The sequence below is a fragment of the Mytilus trossulus genome, chromosome 14, assembly GCF_036588685.1.
Source record: "Mytilus trossulus isolate FHL-02 chromosome 14, PNRI_Mtr1.1.1.hap1, whole genome shotgun sequence".
Taxonomy (NCBI): domain Eukaryota; kingdom Metazoa; phylum Mollusca; class Bivalvia; order Mytilida; family Mytilidae; genus Mytilus; species Mytilus trossulus.
In genome coordinates, this window is record NC_086386.1 from 34,176,463 (window position 1) to 34,191,767 (window position 15,305).

General features: G+C 33.0%; 1 protein-coding gene across 1 annotated transcript in view; it reads right to left on the reverse strand.

Annotated features, from left to right (window-relative positions):
• Window positions 1–10,764: 10,764 nt before the first annotated feature.
• The window catches only part of LOC134697690 (uncharacterized), a 76,408-nt gene continuing 71,867 nt past the window's right edge, over window positions 10,765–15,305 (reverse strand). Inside the window, exons 12-14 of the mRNA XM_063559974.1 lie at window positions 12,961–13,032; window positions 12,308–12,463; window positions 10,765–10,958 (exon numbers count right to left, since the gene is read on the reverse strand). Of these exons, the coding sequence (XP_063416044.1) occupies window positions 12,980–13,032 (53 nt within the window). The 3' untranslated portion in view covers window positions 10,765–10,958; window positions 12,308–12,463; window positions 12,961–12,979. The remainder of the gene's footprint in view (window positions 10,959–12,307; window positions 12,464–12,960; window positions 13,033–15,305) is intronic.

Here is a 15,305-nt window from a genome sequence, read left to right on the forward strand (position 1 = left end):
AAAATATAAACACAAACTAGAACTTTAGTATCATATACATTGTAAAAGAGAATGATTCAATTTTACTATGACCAATAATTTTATGATAATCTTATTAGGAATAGCATGATCAAAAAGCGCACCGGGCATGATTCAAGGCGATTCGATAACAAAAATAAGTAAGATGCATTGAGTTCAAATCCCGTCCAGGGAAGAAAGTATACAAAAGAGGATGTGGAATTTTGGCCAATAAGACAACTATCCACAAAAGACCAAAATTACACAAACATTAACAATTATAGATAACCGTACGGCCTTTAACAATGCGCAAAGCCCATACCGCATAGTGAGCTATAAAAGGCCCCGATAAGACAATGTAAAACACTTCAAACGAGAAAACTAACGGCCTTATTTATGTAAAAAAAAATGAACGAAATACAAATATGTAAAACATAAAGAAACGAGAACCACTGAATTACAGGTTATTGACTTGGGACAGGCACATACATAAAAAATGTGACGGGATTAAACATTGTAGCGGGATCCGAACCCTCCCCCTAACATGGGACAGTGGTATAACAGTACAAAATAAGAACGAACTATAAAAATCAGTTGAAAAAGGCTTAACTCATCAGATAGACAAAAAACACAAGTGGACGTGGCCGGGTACTTCTACATTCCGACACAAAAAGACACAATAAAATTGAGAATGGAAATGGGGAATGTGTCAAAGAGACAACATCCCGACCAAATAAAAAAACAACAGCAGAAGGTCACCAACAGGTCTTCAATGTAGCGAGAAATTCCCTGCACCCGGAGGCGTCCTTCAGCTGGCCCCTAAACAAATATATACTAGTTCAGTGATAATGAACGCCATACTAATTTCCAAATTGTACACAAGAAACTAAAATTAAAATAATACAAGACTAACAAAGGCCAGAGGCTCCTGACTTGGGACAGGCGCAAAAATGCAGCGGGGTTAAACATATTTGTGAGATCTCAACCCTCCCTCTATTCTTCTAACTAATGTAGAAAAGTAAACGCATAACAATACGCACATTAAAATTCAGTTCAGATCTGAGAGTCCTCGTAGTTATCTGACAGCTTGTTCAAAGCCACTAACAACTAATAAAAAATCATGCATCTTAGACTAAACAATCAATCCGTACACATCCAACATCCAATGGATTTAGTGTAAAAAAAGTGGAATATTTGCTAACACAAATTTACAGATACAACACGGCAGGCTGTCATTTAGACGAAATATTTATACAGAATGTATTCACCGCCTTGTATTACCATCATTTTTGTAGAGCATGTATGGTCGAATGGTAAAGCGAATCGGTCATATTCCAACACGATTGGTTGCCACTGTATCTCAGTACCATGTGGTCAAATCCCGGCGAGGGAAGACCAAAACATTTGCATACGCAAATTTATATGTTTAACAGTGTTAAGCGGTTATTAAGACAATTAAATACTAGTATACATAATGTGTTTTCAGCCTTGTTTACCATCACTGCTGGTGGACCGATGGATCAAATCCGGTTTAGAGTCGACACTGGTTATTAGAAAAAGGTAAGAAGAATCTATACATTTGTACATAAACAGATCCAATTTTCTAATATAAACATTTGCCTCTTTTGCAGATACGATATAAAGGAAAGATCAAGGATAGGGTGTAACCTCTATTTTAGAGAAGGGAAAAAGGAGGACAGAAAGATGATATTTACGATACATACAAGAAATTATTGAAAGACCTGTTGAAATTAGGGAAAAATGTCTGACTCGATATTTATTTAAGATAAAGTGTAAGACTTACTAGTTTTTTTTCTAAGGCTTCCAACCAAAAAAATAAAAAGAATATTTTTTTTTTTTTTTTTTTTTATTGAAATCAACAACTAACATGCAGCTCCCTATTAAGTCAACACTTAAATAGTGAATAATATATTAAATATAACAACCAATTTATAACACTCATTAGTGTGTTTAAGCTACATTCGTAGGCACTTACATAGTTTTATCTTGTAACTGCATCAGTTTTTTTACAAACTGAGACACACCTACTATATAGATTAAATGTTGATTGTTTCTATTTTTGGACACAATATAGGCGTAGCTCAGTTTGTGAAAATAAACGACCGTGCAAGGGCTGTTTAGTCAAGGTCGTTAAAAAATTCCATTTGTTGAAAATAAACTGATACAGTTATTGAATTAAAATTACATAATGTTTAGGAATATAATTTTAACACGCTAATTAATACATCAAAAATTTCACGCAGGTTTTCGCTAAACAAATTAGCTTTAATAGGCAAGTGTATCTTTCAAAGTGAAATCGGATGTATGACAAGAAAGTATGTTTGGTGCTTGAACTACACAAAACTGAAGTAAAAGTTTAACATATTTATTAATGTTCTGTAAAAAATATATTACTACATTGCAGTAAAAGATTAACGTGTTTATTGACGTTGGATAAATTGCATGAATTCTATAAATTAATTGGTATGATTTCAAGATTATTGTAAAGATATGTTCTTAAACCTTTTGTCGTCTCTCTCGTTAAGTTCAGCAGATTCAAGAGTTCGTAATTGCTGCATCCAAAATCCCTCTCTATTTTGTCCTCCTTGTTAAACCCAATTTCGTTTTTTTCAATTATTTGAAATTTGACGTTTTCAAAATCATGCCCTGCTCTTATGCGGAGAGGCAATTGTAAGTGCTACAAAGACGCCAACATCGAATTCTTCATCACAGTCACAAACAACAAAATCACTATATTTATTACATCAAATTGCAAAACGCAAAATAGTATTTATGTTCTGACGTGTAGAACTTGCAAGTTGCATTACGTTGATAAAACAGAAACACCATGAAGCATCTGACTAAATAACCAACGGTCATTTTATACAAACAAAAGAATATACCCAAACAGAAGACATATTTTAAGAGTAGAACATGATATCGAAAACGCCACATTTCACATCATTGAGAATAACTTAAGTATTTTTTATATCTGGTATTGAGTTTACGCTATATATCCAGATTCATTTGCATTACTAGTTGAGTATACATATTTTGGAATGCAGTCCAGTCTAAACATTTCTCTGCATTTAATCTTTGTATCCAAATGTTTTGGTTGTTACTATTCATCTTTGTAAACATGATAAATTGATAATTTTAATCCCTATTTAATGTCATAACTTAGTACAGAGCGTTAACATTTTCCGTTTTGTTTTTTAATAAAAAAAATCATATTTCATTTTTTAAAACTAGTTTAAATACTCTTTGTCTATGATTGAGACAGATGCTTAAACTTTAATATTAGAAATAATTAATGATTTAGTAATTGTGATCTTCTCTATTATGATTTTAAAGGTTCTTTTTTTTCACCTAGGAATAGTTTTTGCTGATTTTTTAAAAATGTTTTCAGCATTTGATTTTTGACACTCTTTTTTTTATTATGACCAAAATAAACACCTCGGCTTTTTACAGGTTTAATAGTCGGATAAATGTTTTCAAAACTATCGTACCAGTTCCTTTTTTTTTCAATACGAAATAATTAGATATTAGTGCATTTGTATAAGCGTTGAGCATTGTTCGAATACCAAAAATGTCAATAGATTACTGTTTTTAGCATTTTAGCTGCATAATTTTATGTACAAAAATATTAAATTTACTGGCTATTTATTCATGATAATTATAATATACATGATGAAAAGTTCGAAGAATTATGAGTTATATGACTAGTGAAAAAGATAACGCAGTACAATCGGAAATATGGACAAACAAGTTTACAATATGCACTGCCCAGCGTAGATCAGCGTACTAGTATCCCTTTAATTAAGCAGTACACCCTGTTTGGTATTTTCATATCTATTCTGTTCTGATTGATATATACGTAAAACTTAATTAATATCAAATATTGTGACGATTCCTCATAAAAAAAGGCACCCATGTACACACTGATATTACTATATAATAAAACTATCCTTTCGGCTAGACAAATACCATCAATCTTTTTTTATTCTTAAACCTTCACCTTAGTCACACAAACACATACACACAGTTCTGTTCCGTTCATACTATTGTAACAAAATTCAAGAAATTCGTATGTCTTTATATCCTCTACTGTAAAATCCCTACCTGCTTAGGAATTTGGACAAAAAAAAACCAAATTTACAATAAATACAACAGGGAGCTAGGTCCTGTAATAGTTGTCGTCCAGGATGAAGGTCTGGAAATTTGAGAATGCAATGCATTTGAAAATGAGGGATTATTGGATAGAAGCAGACATTTTGCCTTTCAGTAGACCAACAACGAACTCTCAAAAGAGTGGCATTCTCTCTTCAACTAGGCATCGAATTTAATGTCCCCATTCTGACCTGAAGTATACTCTCTTAAACAAGACTCCATGTTTGCATTTCCATTGATGTTTGAATTTTTAATCAAAAATTTATAATAAAGCATTGTAACGCTTTTAGAATAAAACAAGAATGAGTCAAAAGTACATAGATGTCCCACTCGCACTATCATTTTCATTGCATAACGGACCTTGAAATTGGATAAAAAAAATCTAATTTGGCATTAACATTATGAAGATCATATTATAGGCAACACGTGTACTAAGTTTCAAGATGATTAGACTTCAACTTCATCAAAAACTACCTTGACCAAAAGCTTAAACCTGAAACTCCCAATTTAATTTTCTATGTTCAGTGAACAGTGAAATTGGTGTCAAAAACACAATTTGTTTTTAAAATTAGAAAGATCATATCGTAAGCAACAAGAGAACTAAGTTTTCAGTTGATTGAACTTTAGCTGCATCAACAACTAAGTTTACCAAAAACTTTAACCTGAAGAGGGACGAACGGATGGACACACAGACAAATGAACGGACGAAAAGACGGACGCACGGACCAGAAAACATATTGCCCCTATACTATCGTAGATGGGGCGTAATAATCTATAGTTGATAATATAGTTTTATAACAAATACAATTTTCCTCATATGACATTAAATATAAGGTTCTAAAAAGGTGGTTTGTTTGTTAACATTGGTGATCAAATTCACTTAAAAAACGTGGTCACATTTTACAAACCAACCCGAACAAATCACTCAAAAAAAATAAATAAAATACACGACTCCATCCAGATACTATACCAACCCTGTAATTGTTGATGACTGTTAACATTCACGTACTGCCGTGTCTTGGTGATAGTAGTATCAATACAAACGACAATCAAACCATATTTCCGTTTTTTTAATATTTAATCGAGCCTGTATATTCACTATAAACATGCTGATTAGCATTAACCATACCAATATATTTTTTATTGAACATTGATTAATTAAGGAATATTAGGAATCTCGGGCCATCAGTGCTTTAAACTTCGTTCTTTATTTGGCCTTTTTTTATACCATTTTCGATTCAGCATCAGTGATGAGTTTTTTGTAAACAACATGGGCGTCTAGCGTTCACAATTTGAATACTAAAATACTGAAGAAATTATTTACCTTAGATATGTTTTGTCTTAGTAAAATGTTTCATTTGTTCTACATTTATGTGTGTTTGTTCGAGGTTCCGGTGTCGAAAGAGAATCGTTCTAGCTGTGTACGAACGTAAACATCGAACTCTTTTCTTTTACTCCATCAATCACTGCCACCGGCTTTCGAAATTCGTTCCAAATTTTGGAACGAATATCTACGCAAATAGTTTCCTCAGAACCATTAGTTACCGGTTTAAAAAACGTCAATTTTTAAAAATTTAAACAACTTTTCCTAGATTTTATAAATGAGCATTAAATTGACGTCCACGACAGGACCTTTATTATGTGTGCATTCTTATCTAAGTTCTCCTCCCCAACCCTTTGGAAAGTAAACATGGGGGAAATGTTAGGCGTTTATTCCCTCCTATCTCCAAAGGGCAAACAAGCTCAAACGCTGCAACATTTAAATGAACAGGTACACATGTTTTTATTTGAATATGCCAATAGAGAAAGTTCGGTCTACAAAGTTATGCAAGCCTTTTCATGGCGTTTGCTTTTCTCACACAACATTATGAATATAAATGGAAATCGTTTATCCATTCATCAGCTCATATTCAGATCCAGGGTGGCCCAGCCCCCTCTCTAGAAAATGTTTGTTTTATATAGGGAATCTTTGAAGCATGACTTGAGCCCCCTCCCCCTTTTCATCTTTTTAGGTCAGTAAGTCCCTTCCTGTATTAATATAATACTTTGTAAGTTCATATCATTTAATTCAAGGTTTTACACTTATAGTAAAAAATATAAGATAGAAGTATGGTTCTCTGGGAAAAGTTTTTGCAAATAATATAGAAATATCCCATTGAAAGGCATTTTCACTCTTATTCTTTCTCATTAACAAGACATTCTCAGTATGAATTCAAGAGGTTGTCAGTTAGACTACAACCCTACATATATAAACCTTTAAGGTTGTATCATTGACAGATAGTGATACATATAGAGACCAATAAGCAGTCTTTTAACTTCACACATTTTATGACTAATTAACAAATGACCATTTAACTTTTCCTTCAATATGTTACCTAACTGGTGACGTAATACATTCTCGTTAACATGATTAATTACATAATATATTACCCTTTTGATTTTTACACAATTATTTGAACAGAACCTCTTCAGGTATGATTGCTAATGTGACTATCCACTAAAGTTCACATGATATTAATTTCAGCAACTAAATGTAGTATAATATAAACTGCATGTGCAGCATTCTGCAATAGCAAAGTAACATAGTTAGTAATCTCAGTCATTCTGTTATGTCAAGCCTTACAAAATGACAAATTTCCCCATTTCCAGATTTCTGTACAATAACAATTATAATGTTCATTCAATTTTATTTCATTTTTGAACATCCAGCCATCCAAGAGTTATTGCAGGCTTGAACTCTTTTATGACATCACCAAGTATGAATATTATGGTCTGTCTTTCATTTCATCAATCATGACACAGGTGTAATACAGTGTTTATTTACATTGTATCTATAACAATTTCAAAATTTTGATAAATGCTCTGTTGACATGGTTGGGTTGCAGCTAGGTACTAACCCATAGGGTGGAACCCTGAACAAAAATGGACACAACATTCAAGCATAGCACAGCACTTAATTTGGATTTCTGGCACATAAGGAATATGGACTAAGAACTTTGAATTTTAAAACTGAATATTTCTCTAATATGTACATGTACATGAGATATGGTATATAATATCCAAAATATAAATACATGCTGAGACTCAGCATATCAAAGAACCATGAGAAATTAACCCACGATTGATGAAAACTAATTAAGTTTAGTTTTTGACCCTCAGGACTTCAATTCAGACTAACTTTATAATGGGGCTAAAAACCTAAATTCATGGTTACTTAGATTAATATATTCAGCATAACAAAAAAATTCAATGTAAAAAATAGATAAAAAGTTTTATTTTGGACTGGTTGGACCATACTGTACAGATCCGTTAACTTATACTTTTAGTTATTGTATAGAAACTAAAGTTTCTTCAGAAGATGCCATCACCAGACAATTATACAGCCAAACATTTATAGCATTGTTTAAGCATTTTACCTAGACAGCTATAAATTCTCTGAAATTTTGAAACTTGCTGCATTAATTTTTATTATGTTTTGTATTACTGTTCATCACAACTAGAGGTTTCATGTGTAGCTCACCTGATATTATTAGTTATCTTTGTGTAATTAGGGGTGTACAGAATTTAGCATTGGGCCGGGTGAGATAAAAATTATCTTGACCCTTCTCTCTTACATATACTCTTCATTTTTACTGCACATTAAAATCAATTTTTTAATATACATTATTTGGGACTGGGTTTGAAGCTAACATATACCTTGGTAGCTGTTACACCCAATTTATATTCTGATACTCTTGGCATTAACAATAATTGTTATTGTAGTTGTGTGCCTTAAACCAGGGATGAATATATGTACTTTAAATCAAGTTGAAGAGGACTCTGGTCCAAGTGTCTGTGTCACTTCTAATTTTTTGTCTCACTAGCAACTTACACATCTCATAATGTTTATTCAGTAAGGAAACAAGAGCGCAGAAACTTAAATGTCTCACCTTCTTTACTTATAATTGATATTAATGATGTTTATAGTCCTTAATAGAAAGCTTTATTACAACTTACATTAACTTAACATTAACCAACAAAACTTAACATTGTCCAATGAACCATGATAATGAGGTCCAGGACAGATGAACCATGCCAGGCAGACATGTACAGCTGTCAATTGTTCAAATTTCATACAACAAAATAGTTGACCTATATAATTGCTTATATTTTAAGAAAAACAGACCAAAACAAAAAAAATTAAAACTCACCAATGAACTTTGAAAATGAGGTCAACGTCAAATTAAACCTGCAGGACTGACATACAGATCATAAAGTATTTTCATCATTGTCCATATACCTAAATTCAAAAACTTAACCTTGACGACTGAACATTGAAAATGAGGTCAAGGTCAGATGACACCTAAGGGCTAAACATGTACACCTTACAATAATTCCATACATCAAATATAGTAGACCTATTGATTATAGTATCTGATATATGAACTTGACCATCAAAACTTTATCTTGTTCACTGATCCATGCAATGATGTTAATGTCAAGTGAAAACTGTCTGACCACATAAGGACCTTGCAAGGTACGCAAATACCAAATTTAGTTATCCTATTATTACTTATAATAAGAGAGAATTTATCATTTCAAAAAATCTTTCTTTTTTTTAAGTAGTCTCTTTTAAATACCAAAAGACTGGAATAAAGGACTGATAGTTAAAATAGTTGAGAAAGGGAGATCGAACATGATGCGATAACTACAGAGGCATAACATTACTTTCAGTACCAAGTAAGGTTTTCACTAAGATCATCATCCAAAGAATACAAGAAGGAATAGATGAAAAACTGAGACAAGAACAGGCTGGCTTCAGAAAGGATAAAAGCACTACAGAACAACTTTTCACGTTAAGAAACATCATAGAACAATGTTCAGATTGGAATGTTCATGTATACGTCAACTTAGTAGACTTTGAAAAGGCGTTTGATTCCATCCACAGGAAAAGCTTATGGTCCATTTTAAAAGCTTACCACATCCCAAGCAAACTCATCACAGTTATAAAACTATTTTACAACTCATTTGAGTGTGCAGTCATAGCACTACTGTCTTCCAAATTCCAACACATACAACTGAAAACAGATAAACTTCAAGAGAATGCCAGAAAAATAGGACTTAAGATTAACACCTCTAAACAACAGTAATGCGGATGAACACCACAAATAACAACCCAGTGAAGTTGAATGAGAAAGACCTAAATGATGTCGATACCTTCACTTACCTAGGAGGAATAGTAACAACAAAAGGTGGCTGTGACAATGACATGGACAACAGGTTGAAGAAAGCTAAAGGCCAATTTAGCAGGCTAAAAAAAATATGGAGATCGTCGGTACTGTCATTTAAAACGAAGGTCCGGTTGTTTAACAGCTTAGTCACATCAGTCCTACTATATGGATGTGAAACCTGGAAAACAACAGAACAAGACAAGAAGAAATTAAACATCTTCCAAAAACAGATGTTTAAGACAGATACTGAAAATAAGATTGCCTGATACAATATCCAATGAAAACCTTCACATAAAAGCTGGAACCAAGAAGCTAAGTGATGATATCATAGAACGAAGATGGAGATGGATTGGCCACATACTCAGGATGGATACCAACAGAATATGCTCAGTTGCACTGACATGGAAACCTGAAGGACAGAGGAAAATTGGACGTCCCAAAACCACCTGGAGACGCACTGTAGAAACGGAAAGAACATCACTTGGATGGAACAACTGGGCTACAGCAAGAACAGTAGCTAAAGACCGTGTAAAATGGAAAGAGTGTATCAGGGCCTTAAATGCCGACCGGCATGAAGAGGATAGGTGAGGTGAGGTGAGTCACTGAACCACGAAAACTAGGTCAAGGACATTGGACATATGACTAACAAAGTAATAAGCATCCAGGTTTTCCATCTTCTTTAATATAAACCTTTTGAGAAGTTTGATATCCCTAGGTCATGCTTTCTGCGACACATGAAGCAGACTCGACAACAAAAACTGGAAGCTACATGGAGCTTGAGTTTCTCATATGGTAAGTTATGCCATATGTATTTTAACATCAAATTTAGGACAAAAATAAATGTCATTGTAGTAAAAACGTTTATAATACTGGATTATCTTATGCATAAATTCATCCACTGAACGTGGACATAGTGTAACAATTTTTAAAACTGGTTTTAACCCTGTTTGCACAATAATAATGCATTTGTAACTTGTAAGATAATTTTATGACTGTTTTGTTGTTGTTGTAAAACTTTATTTGTTGGGCTATACATTTTAATATATTCACCCTTTTTTAATTTTAATGAAAGACCATTTAAAAGTTTATACTAGTCTGATTTTGAAATATGTATTCAAATTAAGTCTTGTGTTTTGTGTTGTTGGGATGCTATCCAATGGACCTATACCCGACATCTCCAGTTATTCATATGCTTATATATTTGTAAATTAAACTATATTATTTCCATTCTACGTGGCAAAAACTAAGAAAATTTTCTTCTTTATTTCTGTTTTAATTATTAACAACAATATGTTCATGATATAATTATGAAGACACACAATTTTTAAAAAACAGCACTCAATAAAATGGAAATCAATATTTAAAAATGCACACACATTTTCATGTGCAGCTAGAATGCGCTCCAATGCACTGATTGATACAAGAATCATCCTGGTTTGAGAATACATTAGTCTTGTCTGAAAGTTTTTTTTAAAGTGTGAGTCTATTCCATTTGTGTAAACATGTAGAATCTCTGCAGGGATTCAATGCTTCTCATGTAACTTGGAAAACTTCCAATGATCAGATTGACATAATTGTGATCTGAAAATATAATAACACATTTTTTTTACTTTGAAACTTCTGGTACAGTAGTTAAGGGATGTTTATGGTATGCCATTGTTTGTCCAACCATCCTTTCAAAAGACAAGACTTTGTTCAATATCTCAAAGTAGAAGGGGCTAAATAAAAAAAGTTTGTATTTGGCCCAGATACTACTGATAGTTTAACAGTTATCCTAAATATTTCAAAATTTGTCCAAACTAGATTAAGGTTCACCATTTTCAGATTATTTTTTTTAACAATTCAAGAGTTACTATGGCAATAAACTTGGACAAAATTTCTTGATTTTCCTTGTTTTTTGTCAAATAAAAATATATTTTAGACTTTATGTGTACACCCAAGAAACATAATGTGTCTTTTAGAATAGTTGACAAACATTTTATATTCTTAGACCAAAATAGTCCTTAAAATATTATAAAATTGAGAATGGAAATGGGGAATGTGTCACAGTTTTCCTCTTTGCTTTGACCAATTTCTCATAAAATTTTAACACAAAATTTAGATTGAGTTCTCTTTTAATTTTGATTTTTTGGAATCTGTTGTTCAAAGTTGCAGGGCCGATCAGATTTAGGGTTATTTTTCACATCTCATATTAAGCTTGAGTTTGCTTAAAGTCAATAATCTCAGACCTTTTCTAAATGTCTTTCAGTGGTTTGTATACTTGAACCCGGCCATGTCCCCTTTTTTTTGGTTAAATGTATTTCTATTTGTATCCATCTGATGATTTAAGATTTTTTCAACTGATTTTTTTAATTTCTTCTTATTTTGTATTGTAACACCACTGTTTCGGGTGAGGGGAGGGTTGGGCACCAGCTTTCGTGTTTAACCCTGCCACATATCTATGTCTGTCCCAGTTCAGGAGGCTGTAATTCAGTGGTTGTTGTTTGATGTAACACATATTTGTTTTTTGGTCATTATTTTTTACATATTAAACTAGGCCCAATTTCTTGTTTCAATTGTTTTACATTTGTCATTTCAGGGTCTTTTATAGGTCTCTGTGTGGTGTGGGCTTTCCTCACTGTTTAAGGCTGTATGGTGTCCTACTTTAGGCTACAGTTGTTTATTGCTGTCATTTGGTCTGTCATTGGACGAGTTTTCTCATCCAATCTCCTCTGTTTTATAGTCACAGTGTAGTTGTATCTAACAATTTGATCATATAATTATTATCACCATAGGATATATTAGTAAATTTTAGGAAAACTTTTGTATTTGTTTTAATATATAGTTTGGTCTTGTATTTTATACACAAATTAAATAAATCTAGCATTTTTCTAGTAAAAACTAAATTTTGTAAACAACCAATTTATAACTTTCATAGAAAATAAACTTACGGCGTATTAGTTGATTTTCATTGAAGCTACATGTACACTGTATGTAAATTTTCTCACAGTTTCAATTTGTCTGGTTTCTAGTCTTAACAGTTACTGTAAAAATCTCCAAGGAAACTAATTCAATAATTGTGTTCAAAGTTCTTCTTGTTGACATAGCTGAAATTAATAAAGAGATAATAAAATAAGTTTAACCAAAATCAAATTGTTGCATTATTCATCAAACATATATAAACAGTTTGAAAAATATGGGGGAGGGAAGTATAATTGAAAATTAAAAACTGAACCCAACCTTTTTTTGAATTCATTCACCGGCATCAATCTGTACCAATGTATTATCTCACTATACTTATAAAAGAAAGTTATTGAGTGTTTAACTGTCACATACATTTGTAACTACAAAAAAAAATTTGTCTATGTCTATCGATTTAATAAAATATGGCTTCAGTTTTCATTTTAAGCATTAATTTTACACATTGAAGTATTTAAAATGTGAAGTCACCTTTTTTACAAACAGTTTTTTGATGATCAATGTATTGAGTAATATATTTATTCCATATGACTGCAGCAAGTCAGGATAATTGAACACTTTGTTTTATAATTTGATAAAGTAATTAAATAATAAATGCAAAAAAAATATAAAATTAAACCAACACCTTATATACACTTTTTGTTTTATTCATTCTGATTCAGTCTAAACATTGTGCTGTCATCTAGTTTATCACCATCTGTAAGATAAAAATATTTTTTTTTAGAACTGATTACTGGCATCCTAGAATTATAGTCAACAGTTCATTTTTTGCAGGAATAAAAGATTTATTAAGAGTACATGTATATATATATATATATATATATATATAAGTACGTCTGAGTCAGTGACAACCCTACAACAGATGTATCCATCGGATCGCCATCAATGATGGTGATACATGGCTGTGTACATAATGTATATACAACTCGTCTAAACATCAACCCAACAATGTTAGATCTGTAAATTTGCTTTCGCAAATTTTTGGTTCTTCCCTCGCCGGGATTCGAACCCATGCTACTGTGATATCGTGACACCAAATCGCCTGCACTGCAGCCGTCCCGCTAGACCACACGACCACCTGGGCTCTCAAAAAAAGAGCTTTCGGTGGCCATATGTTACCTTTCCACGTCAGTTTTAATCCAGCGGCGTACTACAGTACATGATATATAAGGCATGAAGATGTTATTGTTACAGATCAGCTAAATTATCTATAGTAAAGGATCCTACAAATTAATGTAAGATACAGTCACAGAAAATAATTATATTCATAAGTACGTCTGAGTCAGTGACAACCCTACAACAGATGTATCCATCGGATCGCCATCAATGATGGTGATACATGGCTGTGTACATAATGTATATACAACTCGTCTAAACATCAACCCAACAATGTTAGATCTGTAAATTTGCTTTCGCAAATTTTTGGTTCTTCCCTCGCCGGGATTCGAACCCATGCTACTGTGATATCGTGACACCAAATCGCCTGCACTGCAGCCGTCCCGCTAGACCACACGACCACCTGGGCTCTCAAAAAAAGAGCTTTCGGTGGCCATATGTTACCTTTCCACGTCAGTTTTAATCCAGCGGCGTACTACAGTACATGATATATAAGGCATGAAGATGTTATGATAATTTAGCTGATCTGTAACAATAACATCTTCATGCCTTATATATCATGTACTGTAGTACGCCGCTGGATTAAAACTGACGTGGAAAGGTAACATATGGCCACCGAAAGCTCTTTTTTTGAGAGCCCAGGTGGTCGTGTGGTCTAGCGGGACGGCTGCAGTGCAGGCGATTTGGTGTCACGATATCACAGTAGCATGGGTTCGAATCCCGGCGAGGGAAGAACCAAAAATTTGCGAAAGCAAATTTACAGATCTAACATTGTTGGGTTGATGTTTAGACGAGTTGTATATACATTATGTACACAGCCATGTATCACCATCATTGATGGCGATCCGATGGATACATCTGTTGTAGGGTTGTCACTGACTCAGACGTACTTATGAATATAATTATTTTCTGTGACTGTATCTTACATTAATTTGTAGGATCCTTTACTATAGATAATTTAGCTGATCTGTAACAATAACATCTTCATGCCTTATATATCATGTACTGTAGTACGCCGCTGGATTAAAACTGACGTGGAAAGGTAACATATGGCCACCGAAAGCTCTTTTTTTGAGAGCCCAGGTGGTCGTGTGGTCTAGCGGGACGACTGCAGTGCAGGCGATTTGGTGTCACGATATCACAGTAGCATGGGTTCGAATCCCGGCGAGGGAAGAACCAAAAATTTGCGAAAGCAAATTTACAGATCTAACATTGTTGGGTTGATGTTTAGACGAGTTGTATATATATATATATATATATATAATGACTGAATAAATAGTCAACGATCAATCTTACAGGGCGATGGATCATGTAATATGATTCTGTACACTACAAAATATAATATATAACAAGTCAAAAAGGGTACAACATCACCATAAAATAACTATAAAATATACAAATATTAGATATTTCGGATAACAGATATCCTTCTTCAATAATAGCACGATGTCAAATGAATCGTGTCAATTCAAATTGAGACTATCAAAATCTTGATTTATACAATTTAAGCGAACGCTGGAACAATTTTAAAATTTCCAAACACACCGCAAAGACTACAGAAATATGCCAAAAATAAAAATAGTTATTTACGATGTGAAATGGCACAACTTTAGATTTCCAAAGGATGTGACAGTTGAGATGTAATAACTGCATTGAGGGCAGTCCTCAAACAAAAAAATCTAAATAATAAAAAATGTCCTTACCGATCCAGGATGGTATAAATTAGACAACGGTAGGGCAATTACAACGGAAACTACATATTAAAGCCTTTCAAACGAATAGCAGTCTAATAGTGATTGAAAAAATAAGTTTTGTATATTGAGCGTAAATAGTTGAACGTGGCAACGTACTTAT